The following is a 25,024-nucleotide window of genomic DNA, read 5'->3' as shown; positions in this document are numbered from 1 at the left end:
TCTTAGCAGTGATGTCTGTTGTGTGTAAGCAGACAGGGTAGAGGCAGGCCTAACAATGATCACCAGATTAAAGTGCCTAGATATTTCTATGTTGGCAGAATAAACTCTCCAATTAAAAGAAAAAAATTTTTTTTTTAAAAAACCAGAGCATGTTTTATTTTAATCCTGTTGAGGGTGAGGGATGGAAAACACAAAATAAAGGGAGGAGCCTCTTTATATAGTACATATAACATCAGGACCAACCACAGGAATTAAGACCCGTTGCACTCCTCCTCATTCAACTCCTATGTAGGTCCAAGGCCAGCTGAGGACAGATGGGACATGAATTAAGACACTATTGGCACAGTAACATGGCCAGTGCACCGAAAGATGGAGACAATGTCCCAGGGAGCAAGGCTCCAAGTCTCAGCTGCTTCCCCAGTGAGGCGGAATGAGAGACTTCAGCTCATCAGGAAGGCGGATTTCAAAAATCAGGGTACCCTAGTGAACTTTCCAGATCACAGTTGCAGAGTGAGTCGAGACGTTTATCAGGCAATGCTGTTCTTTGCTTTCTAAGACTTTCCTTCTTCAGCCTTGAGGCCATGGTCTCCTCTTCAATTTGGAAGGCAGGGGAATAAATGCTTATTCTACCCTCCCTAAATCTAGGTTACTTAATTAGCACTTTCTTGTCTCTGAAGACAGAAGCCAACAAACAAGGCTGGCTCCCTGTGTGAAAGTCAGCTTAAAGAGCCCTTGGTTTGGCACAACTGCCTCTGCAAAGGTTTCTATGAGCATCTGTCCCTTTATAGTCTCTTCAAATTTAATAAAGATACCTTCAAGTGTGTGAGACATGGGCTGAAGATTTGGGCTCTCTCTAGAGTTGGATTAATAACCCCATCTTTGGGATGAGGATGAGAAAACAAAGGTTGACAGTGGAAGGATCTCAGAAAGGCAGTTTACAGTAACAGGTTAAGTCAAGCCCATGGAGATGGAAAGGGAACTCTGACACTATCAACAAGTAAAAAACATTCCAGTGGTAGCCCTGTAGTTTCCATAGACCAAAGAAAGTGTTAAAGGGAGAGGGGACTGAGACAGCAGAGTGCAGCTGTTTAACTCTGAAAAAACTCATTCAGCTAATACTGCTTCAAGTATAATCATGAGGAGATGGCACTACTGAAACCCACACGAGAAGAACGGGGTCAGGGCCCCATTTGGATCTAGGTGCTTGTTCCATTTGAGAAGACACCTGGAAACTACCTGTGAAGACTTGAACCTGAAGAACTGCCTCCCTCCACCCCAGTACAACTCTCTAAGGAAGGCTGGGTAAATTAAGACGCCTGCTTTAAGTCTAAGTGGTAGGAAAGGGGCAAGCGCTGAGATTTGGGTGGGCTAGCAGCCGAAGCCAGAGCCAAAGTGAATGTCCTCACAGCAGCCAGGCTTGCGAGGGAAACAACAGGGGCAGAGGGGAATGGTTGGTAGTGTTTTTGCTTGGCTTTGCTTTCCTCTTCCCCTGCCTCCCATTCCACCCAACAGCCTGATAGCGCCATCGGTCTGCCCGAGGGGATGCAATGCCCAGACCAACTTTTATTGAGCTTATGCAGCTAAGAGACGTGTAAACAGTGCCAACTGACAAAGTTTTGCTGAAAACTACAGCTTGTGTCCATTAAACACATCTCTCTCTTTTGAGATTAAAAACAAAAATCCAAAGTAAACAAATACTGTGTGAGAGAGAATTAAGAGACACACCTTGAGTCGTCCAGGAAGGCAAAGTTTTTTGTTTTTTGTTTTTTTTTTTTTAAAAAAAAGCCACATGGTTTGGTCCCAGGTGCTCTCCATGCCTACAGTGTTACTGTGATTACCACCTCTCCTCTCTCTACCAGTGGCTAGGCAGAGGTTGGGGAGCAGGGTCATCTTGGGCATGCTGCAAATACAGCATTTGCTGGTGTTGACACCCTCCTGGGGCTGTGGTAGCAGACTGCTGTCAGGAGCCCAATTCCTGGGAGCAGTAGGGGGATCCAGGACCTCCAGTCAGCCCACACACCTCAGTGGGGTACCTTGCCCCTTTTCTCCAGTACAGTTCAGCATTGAGGTTGTCTATTCCCAGTCGGCAATAAAACCTGAGCTGTTTTCCTCATAGGTTCCACCCTTACTCCCCAACGTAGGGGAGTAGTGAGAGGGAATGTCGAGGATCACTGAGGGGGCAGGGGAATTCCCCGGGGATCGGTGACTTGGCCCTCCTGCAGGTTCTTCACCAGTTGTGCAAGCCAGCGTTTGGTGGTGGTGTCATCTTTTAGCACCTGGGCAAAGGTTGTGTCCTTCAGCTGGTCAGGGAGGCACTGTCTGAGTGCTTCACGTGCCCTACATCAGAAACAAACAAACCAACCAGAAAGACAACAAATAAGCCCACATTTGGGGGCTGGGAAGACCCCCTTTCTTAGATATAAACATGCAACTTCCTAGGAATCTATAGCTATCAAGCTATACCAAGAAACCATTAGAATTCCTTAAAGTAGGTGCTATGTAGTCCACAAATATTTTCACCACACCCCAATGCAGAATTTCACGCAAAAGCAAAATGGAATAATATGATGCAATAGTTCATTTCACTCCAAACTTTGTTCTGATTTATTGATAAATATTGTCGAAATACCATTAGATATAGTTTGAGAAATGAAATTATTTAAAAAATTGTATACTAACAGCAGATATGACCTTATTTGTATGATAAACCGATTTTAATTTTACACTAACACCAGTTATGGTTTTACAGAAATGTTTCAACTTTGTATCTGAAACCTTAATAAAAAATAGTAAAAACTATGGTAGCAGTTTTTAATCTAGAAGCCTAAAATAAGCAAATACCAACTCTATACAGAGCTGTTCTACACAGTTTCAGCTCTTAGACTCAAACAGGTTAATTTCTAATAAGTATATTGCAAACTGGTGGGGGGGTATAAAAAAAAAGGACAAAATGATCAAAGAATAGCTAGGGCTCAAATAACTCCAGTGGTTACAGACCAGTTCACATTAGTCAAGCCACTTGATTCTTAGGAACTCAGAAAGCACTCCATTATGTGGCTTAGCAGAATCTGAACATGTAGATTTCATCATAAATTATGTATTAACAGGAGAAAAGGTCAAACATTTCTGAAGTGCATTACATCTATCTACAAAGTACACGACTGTGGCAGAGTTCTTGAACCTACCAAGAAAAAGTAATGAGCTCCATAGTTTACAGGAAGCAGAGAACTGCAAGCTAAAAAAGCCTCTAGGCTACAGGACTTTGCAGAGACCTTAAAGTGTACTCTGAGTACTTGGAGTAGCCATAGAAAGCCCAAACCGCACTAGCCTCCCTTGAAATTGCTTGGGCTTTTGGGAATTTCAGGGTAGAACAGAGTTACAACAGGAAGATCTAACTAGTGCACTTTAAACAAAGTTTAATTTATTTTATGGATGTGAGTACACTGTCACTGTCTTCAGAAACCAGAAGATGGCATCGGATCTTATTACAGATGGTTGTGAGCCACCATGTGGTTGCTGGGATTTGAACTCAGGACCTCTGGAAGAGCAGTCAGGGCTCTTAACCACTGAACCATCTCTCCAGCCCACTAGTGCACTTTAAAGTCAGAATTTTAGATTTTAACAGGAACTTAAGTTTTTCTTAGGTAAACTAAAGTTATATGGGTTCTAATACTCAAGACAGAGGGTCTGAGCCGTAACATTAGAATCCATTCATGAGACTATTTCTCCCAAATCTTGTGAATCCTGTTAAATCTTTACCTGGGATTATCTGAGAGTCGAAGGTAACATCTTACTACATGCTTCAGCAGACGGGCAGATGGTTCTTTGGATAGCTGCAGGACCATTTTACCCTGTTTTACCCAAAAAAAAAAAAAAAAAAAAAAAAATGTGGGGGAAAGTCACAAAATAATTTGAACTGACACCAGAAATCAGATCATCTAAGAATCATTTTAAAGTTCTTGAGATTTTTTTTCCTTTTTGAGACAGGGTCTCTATATGTGGCCTTGGCCAGTTAAGCACTCCCTACATAGATCAGGTTGGACTTGAACTCACAGAGATCTGCCTGCCTCTGCCTCTAGAGTTCTGGGACTAAAGACATATACTATCACTCCAGCTAGTATTTTGGGGATAGGACACTACTTCTTCAGTTGGCTGGTGAGAAACCCACGCTGCTGCTTCAAGTCCACATTCATCCTTTTGCCTCCCTCTGCCTTATAGATATTGGAATGACAGGCATATATCACCATACCTGGCCAGAACAGTTATTTCTAGTTAGAAGACTAAGTTTTTGACCAGTTACAAGATGACTAAGCTTTGTGATCAAAATAAACTGCAAAGAGAGTAAAGGAAAGAACTCACCAAGATCATGGCAACATGGGAAAAACGCTCATATGTCTGACATATATAAGCCAGACCAGTGTCATCTAAGAGGATCTTCTGGAGGATGAATGTGGCAACCTGGAGTAAAACAAAGAAGGTGAAGAGCTGCTCAGATTCGTCATTTAAGGGACCACCACTCAAACACCTAGGCACACTCAGCACTCAAAGTATACAGCAAGCGGAGTCCCCTGTACATTTTGCATAACTTTATCAAGCATCATACAATCAGAACAAATATTATCGTACTGAGCAGTAACTATGTCAGGTTTTTTTCCTAAGGCTACTTATAGGCTTTGGTTTTCCTACTGAGTCCACAAAGTACATACCGTTATTCTCATTTTATATAAAAGGGAAAGCCCTAGATAATTACCAGGAGGATCGCACAAAATTTGAGGCCAGTCTTGGCTGCACAGTGAATATCAAACCAACTTAGAACAGGCTCAACTGCCCCCTTCCTGCCCTGCCCAAAGCTCCTATTTTACATCAGACGATCGTTATTTTGGGAAAAAGGTTTGAGACAGGGTCTTACTCTGTAACCATGGCTAGCTAGCCTCAAACTCACAGAAATGCCCTTGCCTCAGCCTCCTATGTGTTGGAATTACAGGCCGGAGTCATAATAGCAGACAATTAGGATAATGATTACCTTTCTTTCTTTTTTTTTTTTTTCCCCAGAGCTGGGGACTGAACCCAGGGCCTTGCACTTGCTAGGCAAGCGCTCTACCACTGAGCTAAATCCCCAACCCCATGATTACCTTTCTTTGGTGACATCAGAAGAGCTGTTGTTATTGTTCCACTGAGGTATAACAAAGCATATACCTCACTGTATATATGAGGTACAACAGGACAAATAATATATTCTCAAGATGGCTAAATCTAATCAAACCCAAGAGTGCTGTCTCATATGTACAAAAGGGTCTTTATAGACATGATTAGGGGTCTTGAGCCAGAGAGATTACCCACATAAGTCCTGAGACTCACTAACATTCTAAAAGAGATGGAAATTTAACCACAAAGAAAGGACTACAAGAGAATCCGATGTGAACATGCTTGACTGATTGCAGAAGGGAACCACGTCAACAGAACACAAAGAACATAACTGTAGAAGTGAAATGGCATGTAAAAAGACACCCCTTTATGCCTCTAGAGGAACCTGGGCCCTGTTCTACCTGGCTTGATTTTAGCTTATTAAAACTGACTTGTGGCTTCTAGAACTGAGAATAAAATTTATAAATTAAGACATCACTTAGTTCTGCTAATTTGTCATGACAGCAATAGGCAACTAAACCAAACCACAGCAAAGAACAAATTCACTAATAGAGTATTACTTGGTGAGCTTTCAGTCTGTATTCCGTTTTTGTACACCACAGCAGCTTAAAACACAGAATATTTCCAGCAACTCAATTTTGGCATTGCCTTGTATCTTTTCCCAGTTAATATGGATCCACTGGTCCATCTCTCTAGCCCTTTTACTTGTTTTTGAGCTTCACCTAGGTGGAGTAACAGTAAAAATTCACAGGCTGGTTTCTTTGCTTAATACAATTAGAACCATCAGATCATACTTTTTTAATGCAGTTATTTATGACCAAACAACTTTTCTTTTTTTCCTTTTTTAAAAAAAGATTTATTTATATGAGTACACTGTAGCTGTCTTCAGATACACCAGAAGAGGGCATCAGATCCCATTTCAGATGGTTGTGAGCCACCATGTGGTTGCTGGGAATTGAACTCAGGATCTCTGGAAAAATAGTCAGTGCTCTTAACCACTGAGCCATCTCTCCAGCCCAACAACTTTTCAATCTTTAAAAACAGAAATGTTATAAACATTCTAGTATGTATTTTGACATACATAAGAGCTCTTCTCTTGAGAACATACCTAGTGTGAGACTGTGGAGTCATACAGCAGGCTTATGTCGAGTTTAGTGGATAATGCTTGGTTCCTAAATAGTTACATTTTATATTTACTTAGCAGGGCTTAAATCAACCAACCAGTCACCTTAGTGAGATGGCCCCATGGGTAAGGACACTTGCCCTTGAAAACCCAAGTTCAATAAACAAGGTCACATGCTAGAAGGAGATACAACTCCCACAGACTGTCTTCAACTCTTCACATGTACACTTTAATATGTGCACATACAAATAAAAACACAAACAACCAGCCAATCAACTAACCCACCTATCCAACTAAACTTTACCACCCTGGAAAAACATTCATAGTAGGTCTAGGATTAGAGTTAGACATCAACATTTATTAAAGGTGTCTGTCTGTCTGTCTGCCTGCCTGAGTATGTGTGCTGTAATGCTGCAGGTCTGTGCAGAAGCCAGAGGATGTCAGATGCTCTTCTCTATCACTTTTTGCCTACTACTTCCAGGCGGGGACTCTACCCGAACCTGGGGTTTGTGGTTCTCTGTAGTCTGGAAGCCAGCTACCCCTAGCATCCTCCTATCTCTATCTGCTCAGAGCTGGGGTATAGGTGTGCATAGGATGTAGCTTGCTACATCTGATACATGGACACTGAAATATGAACTCCAGTTGCCATGATTATGCAGCAAGTGTTCTTAACTACTAAGCCATTTTTTTCCAGACTCATATTTTAAAAGATTTGTCTACTTTTATATGTACAGGTGATTTGCCTTCATCTATGTCTGTACACCATGTGCAAGCAATGCTGGGAAGGAAGGGGGGGGCACTGGATCCCCTGAAACTGGAGTTATAGGTGGTTGTGAGCCACTACACAGGTGATGGGGATTGAACTTGGGTCTTCTGGAAAAATAGGAGTTAACCACTGAACCTTCTCTCCAGGCTCACAACTGTATTTTAAAATTATTTCCCAGGTTATTACATCATAACAGCCTCAACTGAGGACCTTTATTTCAACATGTGACTACTATGGTCAAACTGTTTTAATTGTTGCACAAAAAAATTAAATACAAGCCTGGTTCTGTGTTGCAAGTTCCAGAACTCCCAGTTCTCTGGAGTCTGAGACAGAAGGATTGTTCCAAATTTGAAAGAGAATGAGTTTATGTACACTATATGTACAGAGGCTGGTGGTCTTGGGTGTTTTAAGAAAGCTGAGCAAGCTCTGTGGAGCAAGTCAGCAGCACTCCTCTATGGCCTCTGCATCAGTTCTTGCCTTGACTTCATGCTCTGACTTCCCTGGACTACACGCTGTAAGATGAAACAAACTCTTTCAACCCAAGTTACTTTTAATCATTATCATTATTACAGCAACGGAAACCTTACCTAAGATACTGTGTAAGCCTGATGACCCAAGTTTGACCCCCAGAGCCCACATAAAAAGCCAGATGTGGTGGCTTGCACCTGTAGTCCCAGCACTCCTATAGTGAAATGGGAAGCAGAGACAGAAGTGCCCAAAAGCCCGTGCACCAGCTCAAGTGAGAGTCAACTCCCCAAAGTTGTCTTTATCTCCACAGGAGGGCATAGCAGTCACACCCACACAAATAAATGTACTTACAAATAAAGTAAACATTTTGAAGGTGAAAAACCTGAAGAGGCACAAAAGGGTTCTAGAGCCACAAAGCAGCAGCTCCAGAGCCAAAACGATGGTGACTCTCACTTAAAGCACATACCGTTTTAGACAGTTCACTTCCAGATTCCATGATGCGCAAACACAAAGGGATGATTTCTGTTGTCAATAAAAAGTTGATTACTTCTTGCTCATCTGTTTTAACCAAGGCCCCTAAAGAAAATAAGGACAAGCAAAGTTATTTTTAAAAAAGGATTTATTATATTTACTCCATATTGTTCATCAAAAGCAAGTAATAGGACATAGACTGCCGTTTCTGTGTCAGGGAATCCATTTCGTATCCGTTTAAAAAAAAAAGCAGGGGCTGGGGATTTAGCTCAGTGGTAGAGCGCTTACCTAGGAAGCGCAAGGCCCTGGGTTCGGTCCCCAGCTCCGAAAAAAAGAACCAAAAAAAAAAAAAAAAAAAAAGCAAAAAAGTCAGATGTAGTGAGTCATGAGTGTGATCCCAGCATTGGGAAGGCTAAGGCAAGAAGATATTGTTGAATTCAGGTCCAATCTGAGCTACAAAGAATTACAAGACAGAGAGAAGGGGGTTTGGGCGAAGGTGAGGGAGCGGGAGAGAGAGAGACAGAGAGAAATCCATGTAGGCGCTTTATGAATAAAAAAACAACAAGCTTTAAAACAGAAAAAAATTTTATTGAATTAAGTTCTTGCCAGAATGATACTCTGTATAATTTGAAGCTAAAGTCAGATCGTGATTTCTGATTCTCACAGCTTTGCTAACAATATTAAGAATGATGCTTGCTAAGTTTCTAAGCACTTACTAGCAAACAGATGAGGTCAAAGACAACTAGCAAACAGATGAGGTCAAAGACAAAAAATGAACAAGCTATAAGAAGTGAACCAAACACACAACTTAGACCACTATTATCAGTAAGAATTTCAGGCTTACAAAATATCCCTGGTAACTTAATAGGATATCAATGCCATTCAGTTGGTAGCGTGCTTGCCTAGAATGCATAAAACTCTGGGTTTGACCCCCAGCTTCACATTAAAAACCATATCAAGGGCTGGAGAGATGGCTCAGCGGTTAAGAGCACCCGACTGCTCTTCCAGAGGTCATGAGTTCAATTCCCAGCAACCACATGGTGGCTCACAACCATCTGTAAAGAGATCTGATGCCCCCTTCTGGTGTATCTGGAGACAGCTACAGTGTACTTATATATAATAAATAAAATAAATCTTTAAAAAAAAAAAAAAAAAAAAAACATATCAAGTATGATGAAGTATGCTTGTAATCCCAGCACTTTGGAGGGGAGGTTAAAGGATAAAAGAATTTAAAAATTCGGGTTGGGGATTTAGCTCAGTGGTAGAGCTCTTGCCTAGGAAGTGCAAGGCCCTGGGTTCGGTCCCTAGCTCCGAAAAAAAAAAAAAAAAATTTAAAATTCAAAGGTACCCTCAACTACATAGTAAGCCTGAGGCCAACCAGGGATACATAAGACCACGTCTCAAGAAAACAAACAAAAACAAAAAAAATAACTTACCAATAACTCCAAGGCTGGTGAGCCGAAGATATTCAAAGGGACGAGTTTTGCTGACTGTGTGCAAAAAGGGGTACAAAAAGAGTGGGATGTGTGCTGCAAGAAAAGCTGACCTGAAAGAAAAAACAACCACAGTCACGATCCAGAACTGATGTCTAAGTCTGAGACAATATGTGAGATTGCCAGGGTGAGGAATCTTTAGGAAGAACCTCCCTGGCTTTTAGTTGACCAACGCTGTTAATGTATAACTGTCCCCTAGGAGACGTGTTGATATTTGGAGATATTATCTGTCAGAAGTGAGAGATGTTGACGGCTACTTAGCATCCAGCCACAGAAGCCAGCCATGTCTACACTGCTGAGAAGGGCACCTTCTTGCCCTCACTGAACACCATAAAGACTCAGCACAAAGTATCAATGTAGAACAGCAACCCAAGTTAGAATGAATAAACAGTACAATTTACTTTTAATCTGCACTAAATGCCTTAAAAACTGATAACTCAAAAGTAATCTAAAGGGGTTGGGGATTTAGCTCAGTGGTAGAGCGCTTGCCTAACAAGCACAAGGCCCTGGGTTCGGTCCCCAGCTCCGAAAAAAAAAAAAAAAAAAAAAAAAAAAAAAGTAATCTAAAAACCCATCCCCCCAACCCCCCCCCAAAAAAAACCCCAAAAAGACAACCAAACAAACAAAATCCCAAAAGTCAAGCCATAAATGCTAAGGCAATGTGTTGCTAAACATCTACACATAAACCTAGCACTCATGGGCCTGCCTGCAACAGGAGAATCATGATCATGAATCTGGGACTAGCCTAGAGACTCTGTCTCCAAAAAAAAAAAAAAAAAAAAAAAAAATGGGCGAAAGCTATTTTAGTGCTAAAGAGATTCTTCAGGAGGCTGAAAAGATGGCTCTTGGTGATTAAGAGATTAATTTGCCGGGACCTGAGTTCAATTCTCATATCTATTTTCCCACAGTTTACCTCTGCCTCTGGCACTTTCTTTTTTTTTTTGGTTCTTTTTTTTTTTTTTTTTTTTCGGAGCTGGGGACCAAACCCAGGGCCTTGCGTTTCCTAGGTAAGCGTTCTACCACTGAGCTAAATCCCCAGCCCCTCCTCTGGCACTTTCTAACTGCAGGAGGATCTTCCAGGTTCTGCAAGCACCCAGACAGGAGTGGCAGCTGGGCAAATGTGTATGTCCTTGAGTACACATGCACGTACACATACACACAAAGGAGGTCATTTTTCTATAAACTTCTTACTTAATTTATAAGTGAATACTGATTTCATAGACAAAGTCAGTTAAAAGCTTATTTTAAAACAAGATATCAGTGGCTTTAAACTTACTATGTAGCTGATAGTGACTTCCCAAGTGATGAGATTACAGTCAGATCCAACAATGTCCAGCTACTTTGCTGTGCTTAAAGACACTTTTACTTTTTTGTTAGGCAAACCAAATATCTTGAAAGCGTTTCAACTTGTAGTTGTCAGGCAACTAATATAGAAAGTTATTATTATTTATGTACTTCTTTTAAGTGCACATAACTATTCTCTTCTTGGATTATGAGACTGGGAAAGTCTCACTACATTAAGTAGCCCAGACTGCCTTGAATTTGCAGTAATCTGCCTGCCTCTGCCTTCCCAGTGGTGGAATTATAAGTCTGTGCCACTATGCCCATCTAAGATAAATTTCTTAGCAGCTTTTTGAAGTTTGACAGGTCAGTACTAAATAAACACCCAGACTTTATAGGGAAACTAGACAAAAAGAAGGCAATTAGAAGCTGCAGCAGAATGTGTGTGTGTGTGTGTGTGTTGGTAGGAGTGGTGCAGTCATGCCCATTTCTTCTTCCTCCATCTGAGTCCTGGGGATGGAACTCAGGCTGTCAAGTTTAGAGGCAAGCTGCTGCTGCTGCTGCTGCTTCTTCTCCTCCTCCTCCTCCTCCTCCTCCTCCTCCTCTTCCTCCTCTTCCTCCTCCTCCTCCTCTTCCTCCTCCTCCTCCTCCTCCTCCTCTTCTTCTTCTTCTTTTTTTTAAAGATTTATTTATTTATTATATATAAGTACACTGTAGCTGTCTTCAGATACACCAGAAGAGGGCATCGGATCTCTTTACAGATGGTTGTGAGCCACCATGTGGTCCCTGGGAATTGAACTCATGACCTCTGGAAGAGCAGTCGGGTGCTCTTAACCGCTGAGCCATCTCTCCAGCCCTAGAGGCAAGCTTCTTTACTCGATGACCCATCTCATTGGTCTCAAAGCAGATTCTTAAACAGGATTTTCTCTACCTTTTCACATATGACAATATAGCAAAAAAGTTTTACCTTGCATGTCAATTCCCATTTATATCACAGAGGCTGCCTGGAATTCTAAACTAAGAAGGACTTAAGAAAGGTGTAATGGTACACACCTTTAATCCCAGCTCTGGGGAAGCACAGGCGGGTGGATATTAGTGAATTTGAGACAAGCTAGGGTCCCCAGACAGCCAGAGCTATATAGTGACACCTTGTTTCAAACAAACATAAACAAAAAAGCTTTAGAAAAAATTTTCACAAATGTGAATTTTGTGAGAAAGAGTGCTTAAAAATATTTACCGAGTTCCTATTATATGTACCATGAAACAATTGTGACCCAGTGCCTACCATGATTTAGAAAAGAGAAGTGCCCATGTACCTATCATATATTATCTTTCCTGTGATATAACCTTTGTTCTTTAAAACTTTGCTGCCATAAGATGACTGATTTAAGTAAACATAAAATAATCACTTAATTTTGTTTTTTTGGGACAGGGCCTCCCATCTTAGCCTCCTGAGCACTGGAATTCTAAGTATAGAGAACCATGGGCTAGGAAGCGCAAGGCCCTGGGTTCGGTCCCCAGCTCCGAAAAAAAAGAACCAAAAAAAAAAAAAAAAAAAAAGATAGACAACCATGGGAGGATTAAAGCTCTAGTTTTATATTTGGGGTTAAATCACTGACAGAAAATATTCTTTAAGGTAGTTAAGCAAAATCTTTCCTCTCAGAACATAGCAAATCACTAAATTAGCAAACTGTTCTATGTTGTTAAAGGTATGGAATTGTATTTTGCTTCATTTTAAAACATGTCATATTTAATTCAAATCTGTAACCAGAAACTAAAAACAGCTATCAGACTTAATGTCAACAGTCAGAAAAACAAGAAAAAGGTGGGTATGCATGGTGGTACATGCCTATAATCCCAGCAGGCAGGAGACAGAGGTGGAAGGATTAACAGTTTAAGGCCAAAGACAGTGTTGGGGTAGGGGGTGGGGCCGCAGCAGCGGCAGGAGTATCTCTGTGAGTTCAAAGCCAGCCTGGTCTACAGAGTAAGATACATGACAGCCAGGGCTTCACAGAGAACCCTGTCTCAAACACCCCCCCCCCCCAAAAAGAAAAAGAAAACAAAAGAAATCAAGCAACCTTCCCCACTAATACCTACCAACTCCAAAGCCAACTGATAAAACATTACAAACAAAAAAAGCCAAGAGACATATAGAAAGTATATTAAAAATATCCAACACACTAAAAACTGTAAAAAAAGTCATTGCCATGAATGAGTAAAAAAAAAAAAAAAAAAAAAAAAGTTCTGAAGACTGAAATCCATACATTACATTGTGTCTTCTTTCTCTGATCATTTAGCAAAGATATATAAGTTCCTATAAAATACTCACCCACCCCCATTAATTTACCAACACGCTCACAAAGCATTTACCTGGTCTCTGGGTGTGAGGCCACACACTGTAGCAATGCTAGAGCATTGCAAACCCTGTTAGATTGGTGTGCTGTCAAGGTTGGAGGGTTGATAGATGGATAAATATTTACAATTTCCTGAAAAATGCAAAGAATCCCAGACAGCAATTAATCACAAATTACCAGTGTCACAGCAAAGTATCTTTAATTCCTGCAGAAATGAAATTATTTTTCCATTACGAGCGTGCTAAACTAAATAGGCAAGACCTTTTCCTATGTGTCTCTAGGAATACTGGGTCTCCCATACTCCCCCTACACTTTGCAGTTAGTCTTCATGTATGTTGGTGTTTTGCCTGCATGTGTGTCTGTGACCAGAGAGAGGGTATCAGATTCCTAGGAACTAGAGTTAAAGTTGGTTGTAAACCACAATGTAGGCGCTGGGAATCAAAGTCCAGGACTTGTGGAAGAGTAGCCAGTGTTTTTTACCATTGCATTGAACCATCTCTCCAGAACCTATAGCCAATTGAGGGACCCTTATTTTTGTAATTTTAAGAAGTTGCATTCTACTTCATTTTTTTTCCTATTCAAAAGCTTTCTTTTATTGGATATTTTTTAATTTACATTTCAAATGTTATTCCCTTTCATGGTTTCCTGGATAAGCCCCCAGTCCCCTCCCTTTCCCCTTCTTCTATAAGGGTATTCCCCTCCCCATCCACCCCCCTTGCATTCTACTTTATAATGAGACCCATGTTGAATATAGTTCTGTTTATTTTAGCTGCAAATCCTTTCATAACACTAATAGATTCTTGGCTACATGTGTTAGGAATAGCAATATGAATTTACCAAACAAACTTGAAAGATTATTAATAATTTGAGGAGAAACTTTAGATTCATATCTCTCCTTGTACCCAGAGATTAAACTCAAATTGTCTGGCTTGGCAGCAGGTAAATGAACCACCTTACCAGATGCATCTATTTATTCTTTAATGCACACACAAACACATCTTTAATCCTATAGCTACCACACCTTAATCTCAACAATTTTCTCCCTTAGACCATTATCTACGGTTCTCATACTATTTCTATATCCTTCCCAGCTATAACAGATCTACCCCAATGTATTTCTAAAAGCCATTTCTCAATGTAGCTCTTAGATTTCACCTGTTAAACACACATTTAAGGTCTGCCTCTCAGATCAACTAAATTCAATCTCCTAGGGAGAACCCCCAAATGCATTTAACAAATACCTCTGACTTCTTAAAAATAGGATCCTACAAATGTTAATATTCAAACAACCATTCTCAAGTCTTCAAAAATCATTTGAGCACAAGAATAGAAAAACCCCAGTGGGGGGCTGGGGATTTAGCTCAGTGGTAGAGCGCTTACCTAGGAAGCACAAGGTCCTGGGTTCGGTCCCCAGCTCCGAAAAAAAGAACCAAAAAAAAAAAAAAAAAAAAAAAAAAAAAAAAAAAAAAAAAAAAAAAAACCCAGTGTGGCAGACATGACTGAATTCCTACTGTGGCTACAGACCCACCTGTAAAAGTGCTGCAATAGTACCGAATGAATGCCACAGCATGGGCGCAAGGTCAGGGACAGACTCTCGCTTCTTGCTCAGCTCCAGCAAAGCATTTTCCCTTGTTTCAGGACTGGACAGTTCATTGATCCACTGATAGATCTTCTCTCTGTCCACCTGGGCCAGTGCAGTAGGCACAGGCTTTAGGGGAAAACAAGAAAACAAATGTCAACTTAGTACAACTTAATCAAGTCTTATCCTTTAGTAGTGCTTTATAAACATGTATATTTGTAAATTATAGGAGCCTCATTAAACACATATATTTGATGCGAAGTGACTCAACCTGTTTGACCATTACCGAGCCCATGTTTAGGAGGTTATATTATAGGTGTACTTGGGCTGTACTGAAAAATATACTAGGATGCTTACTATTGTGAAAGTAAAAGAACTAACAAACAGCTATCAATAAGAGATGGTGTAAGTATAGTGTGGTACATCTTTTTTTTATCTTTATTAACTTGAGTATTTCTTATTTACATTTCGATTGTTATTCCCTTTCCCAGTTTCCGGGCCAACATCCCCCTAACTCCTCCCCCTCCCCTTCTATATGGGCGTTCCCCTCCCCATCCTCCCCCCAGTGTGGTACATCTTTAGAATGGAATATTATGTTTGAAAGAATGTGGATTTTGGTACTTTGATTTGGAAAGCAGTGAAATACTTTAAATGGGGCTTAATGGGCCATCCTAGTAGGAATATGGAAGACTTTCTTGCTGGGAGTAATTTGAACTGTGCTAACCTGGCCCAAGAGGATTCAGAGGAGAATTTTAGTATGTGGTATAAAGACTGTTTCTGTGGTACTTTGGTGAAGAATGTGGCTACTTTTTGCCCTTGTGTGAAGAGCATGCCTGAGGCTAAGGTGAAGAGACTCAGATTCATTGCATCGATAAACGAAGTTTCAGAAATGCCTAGCAGAAACTTTGTTCTTTGGATAAGTTTCCTGAAGAGCTTTTTGAACAAGCACAGTAAACTTAGAAAGGAAAAATATAAAATATATGGTTTGAGTATTAAAGGGGTACCAGGAAGTAAAATAGAGCTAAATCCTGTTTTCAAGAAGATAACAAATTAAGGAAGTGGGACTTTGTGGCAAAATTCTACCCAGCTAAATTTAGATCCAGGCACACCTTTAATTCCAGGAGTTAGGTACACAATAGTTCAAGGTCAATCTATAGAGCAAGATCCAGGACAGCCAAGCTTAGGCAGTGAAGGAGTTGGAAAACAGAAAGCTAGTGACAATGTAATAGAACAAGCTCCTGCAAGCAGCAGAATTTGGCACCTTTGGCTTTATGACTCTGGCTTTAAAGGTCCAGAACAGAAGGGACGACTGGGACAACGATGCTGATTATCTGGAGCTAAGAAAGAATTGGTGATTAAGAAGAGATGAGGGGTTGGGGATTTAGCTCAGTGGTAGAGCGCTTGCCTAGCAAGCGCAAGGCCCTGGGTTCGGTCCCCAGCTCCAAGAGAGAGAGAGAGAGAGAGAAAAAAAAAAAAAAAAAAAAAAAAAGAGATGAGCATCACTGAGATGAAATCTTCTGGGAAGTGTTTTCTGAGAGCACAAAGAAGCTGTGTTCCAAAGATTAGCCAAGGTTGTACCCTCTGCTGCAGCTGTACTTGGTAATGTGTAAGAGTCACCCAGGTGGTACTGGTTTTGAAGGCATGAAGGAGTCATGAAGAGCAGCTGAGGCTCAGCATTGTGAGAGGCCATGGAAGGCCATTGGTGAAGGTGCAGACTCAGTTGTAGGTGACAGCCAGGACTGAAGGAGTCAATGCAAAGGATTTGAGGCTTGGCACCATGAAGAGAGCCTATGAGAGGCTACTGATGAAGCCTAGCTGCAGTGGAAGAACCCAGTGTATTGGAGACACCAGTATCATGGGATGATCACCAAGAACAGCAGCAACAGTGGAGTGGATCAACCTGAGCTTAGAGTGCTACAGAAGGCAGAGGTGAAGTAGTGATGGAGGAGTCCAGAAGATCATATGTGGATCCCGGACATTGAAACAAGAAGCCATAACACTGAAGTTGTCTTTGAGATCCCAAGATGTTTGAGATGCTAGAGCCATGGGCTATCTGCCCAGGAAAGCTGCTAATGGGGAATGGAACCAGCCCAGGAGAAAGAAGTCTGTTGCATTCAATAAAGATGAAGAAGTTGGAGATCTAAAGACCACTTTGACATTAGACATGGAGATGCAGAGTTTGGAGTTTGCCATGTTGGTTTTCTGTCTTGTTTTGGAGTTTACGGTTAAGTGATTAAATGAATTTCAGAAGAGACCTTGAACTTTGGACTTTTAACATTGTTGAGATTGCTATAGACTATGGGGACTTTGGAAGTTGGACTAAATGTTTTTTATTATGCTATGGCTAGATATGGCCCCCATAGATTCATATGCTTCAGCAAGCCTATGGGGGCCAGGCAGTGGAATGTCATGGGTTTGTATATGCTTGGCTCTGGAAGTGGCACTATTAGAAAGTGTGGCCCTGTTGGAGTAGGTATGTCACTGTGGTTGTGGGCTTTAAGATCCTCATCTGCCTGGAAGTGAATATTCTGCTAGCAGCCTTCAAATAAAGAGGCAGAACGCTCAGCTCTGCCTGCACCATGCCTGCTTGGATGCTGTCATGCTCCTGCCTTAATGATAATGAACTGAGCCTCTAAACCTGTAAGCCAGCCCCAATTAAATGTTGTCCTTATGGGTTGCCTTGGTCATGGTGTTGTTCACAGCCGTAAAACCCTAAGACAGGTATTATACCTGCATATGGATCTAAGCAACGCATATATGCAATGCTTGAAACCAAAAGGGCGTCAGATTTTCTGGAACAAGAGTTAACAAATGTTTTGTAAGTTGCTATGTTAGTGTTAGGAATTGAACCTCGGTCCTCTGGAAAAGCAGCAACTGCTCTTAACTGTTGAGCCATCTGTCTAGTCTCCATATAGTCTTACTGTTAGGCACTATTTAATAACACCTATTCTTATTATTAAAAAATATTTAAAGGCCCTGGGTTTGGTCCCCAGCTCCGGAAAAAAAAAAAAAGAAAAAAAATATTTAACTTATTTTATTTATGTGTATGTGAGTCTGTATATGCATATAGCAGAGGTCAGAAGAAGGTATCCCTCAGATGTGGGGTTTTAATAGGACTCAAACCTCAGCTCTGTCAGTATAAATTCTTACGTGCTGAATCATCTCTTCAGATCCCAGATCTTCATTTCATAGATGAGGAAATTATGATAGAGAAGTTGTTTAAAATTTAAATGGCAACCAGGCTCGCCTATGATTTCAAAACTCGGGAGGCAGAGGGAGGTAGATTGTTGCAAATTTGAGATGCCTTGTCTATGCAGCAAGTTCCAGGCTACCTACAGATAAGACTGTATTAAAACAAAAAACCTTAACACAGGTTGTCCAGCAAGAGCTCAGACCCTTAACCTCTTTGCTAATGTTGCTTATTATCTGCCTGGAAAGCAGATCTGATTTAAAAATTCTTTCTTTTTTAGGGTTATAGGTGTTATGTCCACCTGCATAGAGCCTGAAGATGACATTATTTTAATCATTTTAATAGTGCATTAGACATATAATTAATAAAACTTTCAAACATCATGTTTAGTTCAACAGATTCTAAAAGAAAATCTAGTATCAAGAATGCCACTGATGTTAGGAGAAATTCTCTAGTTATAAACAAGATTACAAAACACTTAATATACATTTTCATGTGAGACTCTGTAAAACATTTTTACATAATTCATTACATGACAATATAACTCAGACAGGACATTAAATTAGTGGTACTTATACACACAAACAAAGTAAATAAAATAAAAATTAAAAACATAGGCTAGAGAGATGGATCAGCCATTAAGAGCATTGACTTTAGAGCAGTTAAGAGCTCTTCCAGACAACATGGTTTCAATTCCCAGCACCCACATGTCAGCTCACAACTTTTAACTCCTATTTCAGGGGATCCAACACCCTCACATAGACATACATAAAGTCAAAACCTGAAGTACATAAAATAAAAATAAATTAAAACATTAAAACAAAAAAACCATAAATTATCTTAACTTCCAAGTAATTAAATATAACCATAAATGAAAACATCCTAAACAGGGAGCCTGAAGTGGCTTAAGACCCAGTTTAAGACAGGCAAGGTGGCCTTAGGAGGCAGAGGCAGAGGCAGAGGCAGAGGCAGGTGGATCTTGTTCAAGTTCAAGGCCAGCTTGGCCTACATAACAAGCTCCAGGACAGCCAGGGCTACATTGAGCCCCAAACTGAAATAAACTGAACACCTCCCAAAAATTCCAGTTTACCCCCACCCCAAAATCCAGCTCAGCTATCTATAGAATTTCCTGGCCTATAATAAATCATTCTTTTTTTTTCTTAACAAATATTTATTTTTATTTCATGTGCATTGATAATCATTCAATTCTGTCATGGGTATTAACTACCAGCTTCAGGCAGTTTAAAAAAAAAAGAATCTTAGAAATTATTTCGTTCTGTTGTAAGAAACATCAACTTCATATAAGTATAATTTACATACAATAAAAGCACACCCATTTTAAATTCATATTTAACTGAATTTTGATGAACTTACATATCTCAATGACCATATTACGATATAGGTTACTTTTATTATCCCCAAAAGCTCTCCAGGGCCTTATTCACTCAGTAAGCCCATAATCTGGTCTAGATAACCAGATATTTTCTGCTGCTGTAGATGAGGCCTGTGCTTTCTAGTAATTACTTTTAGGCGATATGGTTCATTCACTTTATCCTAAGAAACAGGTTAATAAAAGATTAACATGTTTAAGGTCACACAGTGAATGTTTGGCAGAGCTCAATTTATCTAAATTTTCAGTATCCCCATTTAGTCTATGTGATAGAAACTCCCTCTTCAAAACAAAACTTTACTACTGTTACATTATAGTATATTAACAGTTGGATTTGCATAGTGAGTTCAACTATTAATACATATTCAATCACAAAATCATCTGAGAAATTTAGACTATTAATTACCATCCTCAATACTCAGACTAAGATTAAAACAGGTAACTCAATCGTCACAATCCACCTTTCTGAAGATTTTTTTTTTCTTTTTTTTTTTCAGAGCTGGGGACCGAACTCAGGGCCTTGCGCTTGCTAGGCAAGCGCTCTACCACTGAGCTAAATCCCCAACCCCCACAATCCACCTTTCATTAGCATGCTACTTATTTACACAGTACGAGTGCAGCTGTGGAATAGACATATGTGGAGCTGACGTATACACAGAAAAAGGTTTCTCACTGAACCTGATGCTAGGCTGGTAATCAGCAAACCCTAGTGATTCTTCTGCCCGTAACGTTGGAGCTCTGGGCTTACAGACATATAGTCACAGCTGGCTTTTTATGTGAGTACTGGGGACTTGAATTCAGGTTCTTATGCTTTAAGCTCTTGCTTGGTTAACTTTCTCCCCTTGTTCACTTTATTAATTTTGTAAATAACCCTTCATTGTTTTCTGTTTGTATAAAATGGAAAAAACAAATTTTGTTTTGATGATGATGTTAGGATGTATTTCATAAGGGCAGGACCATACTCTATTATAACTCAACTACCTCAGTATCTTTTGTGACTGTCTCTTTAATAAATAAAACCCTCCATTCATTGTCCTTTAATAGTACTTCTAATTTTTGTGCTAAAGGGATGATTTCCTTGCTCCCCCACTGTGTGTGTGTGTGTGTGTGTGTGTGTGTGTGTGTGTGTTTTCACGCTCAGCAGGTCACTTGCCTAGTATATATGGGGCCCTAAACTCAATTGACAGCAACGCACACACATACACACACACACACACACACACACACACACACGTGAAAAAAATAAGTTAACTTTAGGGCTGGGGAGATGGTTCAGTCAGTAATGTGTTTGCCATGAAAGTACGGAATCTGAGTTTAATTCCTGGAATCCACCTAAAAAGCTGGCTGTGGTTGCCCATGCAATCCCAATACTGTAGAAGCAGACAGATTACTGACGTGTACTGACCCTCCAACTTAGTCAATCCTGCAAGATCCTGGTCAGAGACCCCATTTTCACTACCACTCCAGAGGAACAACTCTCAAAGTTGACCTCTGGTCTCCAGACATGTACACCCACACATAAACACACATACACTAGTTTTCATTATTAAGCAAAAAACCAAGCATCTTCTCAAAAGACTTAGGTTATTGTGGGAATTGTGCATGTAATACTCCTTCTCAATTCCTAGCAAATTGTGTATTTTTTCTGCTCAGATCAAAATAACAACAGTTTGGATTGTGTACATAGGGGATGATGAAGAAATTGGCTCAAGGGCTGGAGAGATGGCTCAGTGGTTAAGAGCACTGACTGCTCTTCCAAAGGTCCTGAGTTCAAATCCCAGCAACCACATGGTGGCTCACGACCATGTGTAATGGGATCTGAGGCCCTCTACTTGTGTGTCTGAAGACAGCTAAAGTGTACTTACATATAATAAATAAATTAATTAAAAAATTAAATTAATAAATTAAAAAAAAAGAAAAAAAGAAATTGGCTCAAATTTTTATTCTTCAGTCTTGTCCCTTATCAATTATCCTAATGAATGTCTAGTGCAAAAGAAATTGTCAGAGCTGCCATGTGGGTCAAGCAGTGTAACAAATGTTTTTAAATTTATGTATGGCACTGTACATGTAGTTTGAAGAACTATATAAGACCTTTTTAAGTAGTGTACCACAGGTTTTTGTTTGTTTTGCTTCTTGAAACAGGGTCTATGTAGCCCTGGCTGTCCTTGCACGTGAAGAGATCTGCCTGCTCCTGACTCCTGATCATCAAGTTTGGGACCAAAGGCATATACCATTGTGGTAGCTGGCTGACTGTGCCACAGTTTTAACAGCTATTCAAATAATGCATTAGGCAGGAAAAAAAAAAAAAGACAAAAGGCAAAAGACGAAAAAAAAAACAAAAACAAAAACAAAAAACAAAAGAACAAAACCACAAAGGAAAACGAGCATCTGGGCAGAGGAGACCGGTACTGAAGCATGTGCGCTCAGACGCTCAGATCCACCATCCAACTCTGAGGAACTCCCTTACTGCCAACGCCACCTTTCAACTTGCTGCTTCTCAAATCATATGTGTAACTGGGGAAGAAGGAACAAAAGAAGCTAGGGGCTTCTGTCCAGTTGTTGCCTGTCAGTTGACTGCCATCTGCCTCCCTTCATGGCTGCTCCTAGACCTTGGCAAAGTGAGGACAAAAAGAGGACCAGGAATTTCATTTGGGCACCAATCAGACCAATGTCAAAACTAAGGGTAACGCAAACCTTGAGATATTGACAAAAGGTATGGAGATTAAAAGACTAGATTCTCATGACTAACATAATCATAGGAACAACTAGAAAACAAAGCATAGGCTGCCCAGTGGCGTCTGGAAACTCCTGGTCCACAGCATTAGAAAGCTTGCAGTGTTCCTTTGTACAAATCTTACTGTGCTGAGATTGCTCAGCGTTTCCTCTAAGAACTGCAAAACCACTACAGAAAAACACAACACAGCTGGCCATCAGTTATCAATCAGGCTGTGCAATGAAGGAAATTCGTATGTGGCTTACATATATTCTTTATTTGTGCTTATATAAACGCACACCTCCCCCTATGAAAACTATAGTCCCCTAATTAAGAACTTGAACAAGGGGGCTAGAGAGATGGCTCAGCGGTTAAGAGCACTGACTGCTCTTCCAGAGGTCCTGAGTTCAATTCCCAGCAACCATATGGTGGCTGACAACCATCTGTAATGGCATCTGACGCTCTCTTCTGCTGTGTCTGAAGACAGAGACAGTGTACACATAAAATAAATAAACCTTTAAAAAAACAGAACTTGAACAGTTAGAAACAGGATATAAAATATCACTTGCTTTGAAAAGAAGAAATAAACATCATAAAGTGGCATGTTAATATTTTTTATGTGTATTAGTCTGTGTGTCTTGTGAGTTTTGGGGATTTAACTCAGGTCCTCAGGCTTGGCAACAGGTCCCTTTACTCACTGAGCCATCTCACTCGTTCCTAAAGCAATGTTTCTGTATAGGTCTCGCTTACATACACTTAGCTGGGTTGCTTACTTTTTTTTCCCCTTTGAGACTGGGTCTAAAATGCTCCATAGACCAAGCTGCCATTGAATGCAGAGATCTGCCTGCCTCTGCTTCCCTGTGTGCTGGGATTAAAAACATGTCATGCCAATCAGATTGTTCACTTTTGGGAGGAGTCTCTGGAGACTGAACCCAGAATGTCACAAATGCTAGATCAAATATTCTGCTATAATTACTATCTCCAACCATCTTTTTTTTTTTTTAAGATTTATTATAAGTACACACTGTAGCTGTCTTCAGATACATGGACATCAGATCCCATTACAGATGGCTGTGTGCCACTATGTGGTTGCTGGGATTTGAACTCAGGTCCTCTGGAAGAGCTGTCAGTGCTCTTAACCGCTGAGTCATCTCTCCAGCCCCTCCAACCATCTTTTAAAAAGATGTTTTCTGAGATTTAAAAAAATTGCCAGGCTGATCTTGAACTTGTGGTCTGTTTGTTTGAGCTATTATTACAGATGTGCTGCCACCACACTCTGGAGAATGTTTATCTTTTCTTTTTGGTCAGGATATCACTATGCTAGCACGCTGGTCTGGAACTCTCCATATAGACCAGGCTGGCCTCAAAATTCACAAATTTACTTGCCTTCTGCCTTCCAAGCACGACTGTCCTAAATATTTCATTTTATACTTGAAGTTAAGGTAGTTTTTCATGTTTTATTTAGTCATTACGTCATGTTGTCTCATAATGTAATCCTAGTAGATTGTTTTCCTGATAGCATTTCCCTTTGGTGAAAGTGAAACTGGCAAGTGTTCTTAAACTATGCTGCTTCCGGTTGTGGGAGTACCTATTCAGGTCAGCAATATTTGAGTGCTTACCTTGTAGTAGGAACTGTCCCAGTGGTGGTGAAAACAAGTAAACACGACTCACCAAATACCTACCCCTGACTTCCAGGAGACAACCCACAAGTAAAAATAAATAAAAAATCCCGTAACTAAAACTGGGATCAGTGCTCTTTATGAGAAAATATTGGGGTTACAAGCTACTATGAAGATGGTCGGATAAAGTCACTCTGAAGTAGACTTGTGTCCATGTATGGAGTCAGAGTCCTAAGAAATACAATCCAGGTAGAGAATATGCAACAGAAAAGTTCATATACATTTTGGTCCGAGCTTAGGGAGCAAGTGACAAAAATCAAGCCCATAAACGTGACTAAGGACCATATCATACAGGAATTGTAGGTCAAGGAGTCTAATTTCTCTAAATTTAACCGAAAGTCATAGTATGACTTTAGGGAAGTGTAATACATGATTCGCTTTTCTTGGAAGGATAAAACGAGAGGTGCGAGGAAGGCTTTAAATGCAGAGAACCTTAAGTCAGATAGTCTTTGGCTTTCCTCATGCAAAGTGGCTTGAGCTAGAAGCCTATTTCTAATCACTGAGATCTGCCTAGGCGAGGAGAAATGGGATCACGGGACCAGAGCGAATGGCCGTGGAATTATCCTCATCTCCACCGACGCCCAGCACACAACCGGCAACCAGAAACTGACGCCGAGCGCAAAAGAATCAATGAATGGCCTGCTGAGGCAGCGCGGGGCGCGGGACCAGGCCTCGGCGCCGGAAAAGAACGCAAGAGGCCGCGCGCCAGGCCAGGAGAGGGGTCTTGAGGGGATAGCGGGGTCCGGCTCCGCCACGGTCTGCGTGTGGAGACTCCCGGACCTTGGGACTAGGGGCAGAAGCAGCTAGACTTGGGGCCCAAATCTGGGAACTAGAAAATGGGCTGAGACGGACATCCGGGCGCAACCACTCACCGCTGCCGTTGCCAGGCTGTGCATGTTGGGAGCGGGGGCCGCTCTACTTCTTCCGCTGGACGCGCCGGACCCGCGTCCCAGCTTTAGTGGCTCTGCAGCCGAAGATGAAGAGCCGCCATCCGTCTCCGGCTCGCTCCTCCCTCTTCGCAGCCCTTTGACCTCTCACCTCCGACCCTCCGCCCACACAGCCCTTTCCCGCCTCCTGGACCTCGGCCTAACAAATAGTCCCAAAGTATGTCCCTTGAACCTTCAGGTTCAGGATCAAAATGACGTCTGCAAACTACTGGTCCTCGTATCCCCCCGGCATCGCAAGTATATCCCCTAAGAAACGTGAACTCTGACTTTCCTCCTAAGGCCAGAGAAGGGCGGGAAAAGGCCAGCAGTCTTGGAAGGACAAAAACTGCGCATGCTCAAGCAGGCTGAGCGAGAGGAAAATGGTGGGAGGTCCAAAGTTGGTAAAGTGGAGAGTACGCATGTGTATTACAGTACAGTCACGACAG

General features: G+C 41.1%; 2 protein-coding genes across 7 annotated transcripts in view; one reads left to right on the top strand and one right to left on the bottom strand.

Moving 5' to 3' along the window:
* Usp37 (ubiquitin specific peptidase 37) overlaps positions 1–25,024 on the top strand; it is a 99,883-nt gene that overhangs the window by 9,515 nt on the left and 65,344 nt on the right. The window contains exon 1 of one of the 6 annotated variants that reach the window (XM_063266500.1): positions 24,853–24,991. The exons of the other annotated variants lie outside the window; for them this stretch is intronic. The gene's annotated coding sequence lies outside the window, so the exon portion shown is untranslated. Of the gene's footprint in view, positions 1–24,852; positions 24,992–25,024 lie in introns of those variants that run through there. 6 annotated transcript variants of the gene reach the window in all.
* On the bottom strand, positions 127–24,965 carry Cnot9 (CCR4-NOT transcription complex subunit 9). Its single transcript, NM_001009357.1, is given in 8 exon segments — positions 127–2,337; positions 3,760–3,851; positions 4,360–4,458; positions 7,969–8,078; positions 9,410–9,519; positions 13,118–13,233; positions 14,630–14,809; positions 24,525–24,965. Coding segments are annotated over 8 exon segments (900 nt in total). The 5' UTR covers positions 24,549–24,965; the 3' UTR covers positions 127–2,168.

This window comes from Rattus norvegicus, chromosome 9 (assembly GCF_036323735.1).
Source record: "Rattus norvegicus strain BN/NHsdMcwi chromosome 9, GRCr8, whole genome shotgun sequence".
In the NCBI taxonomy this organism is placed as follows: domain Eukaryota; kingdom Metazoa; phylum Chordata; class Mammalia; order Rodentia; family Muridae; genus Rattus; species Rattus norvegicus.
The sequence above is the reverse complement of the archived record's forward strand: the minus strand, read 5'-3'. Positions and strand labels throughout refer to the sequence as shown.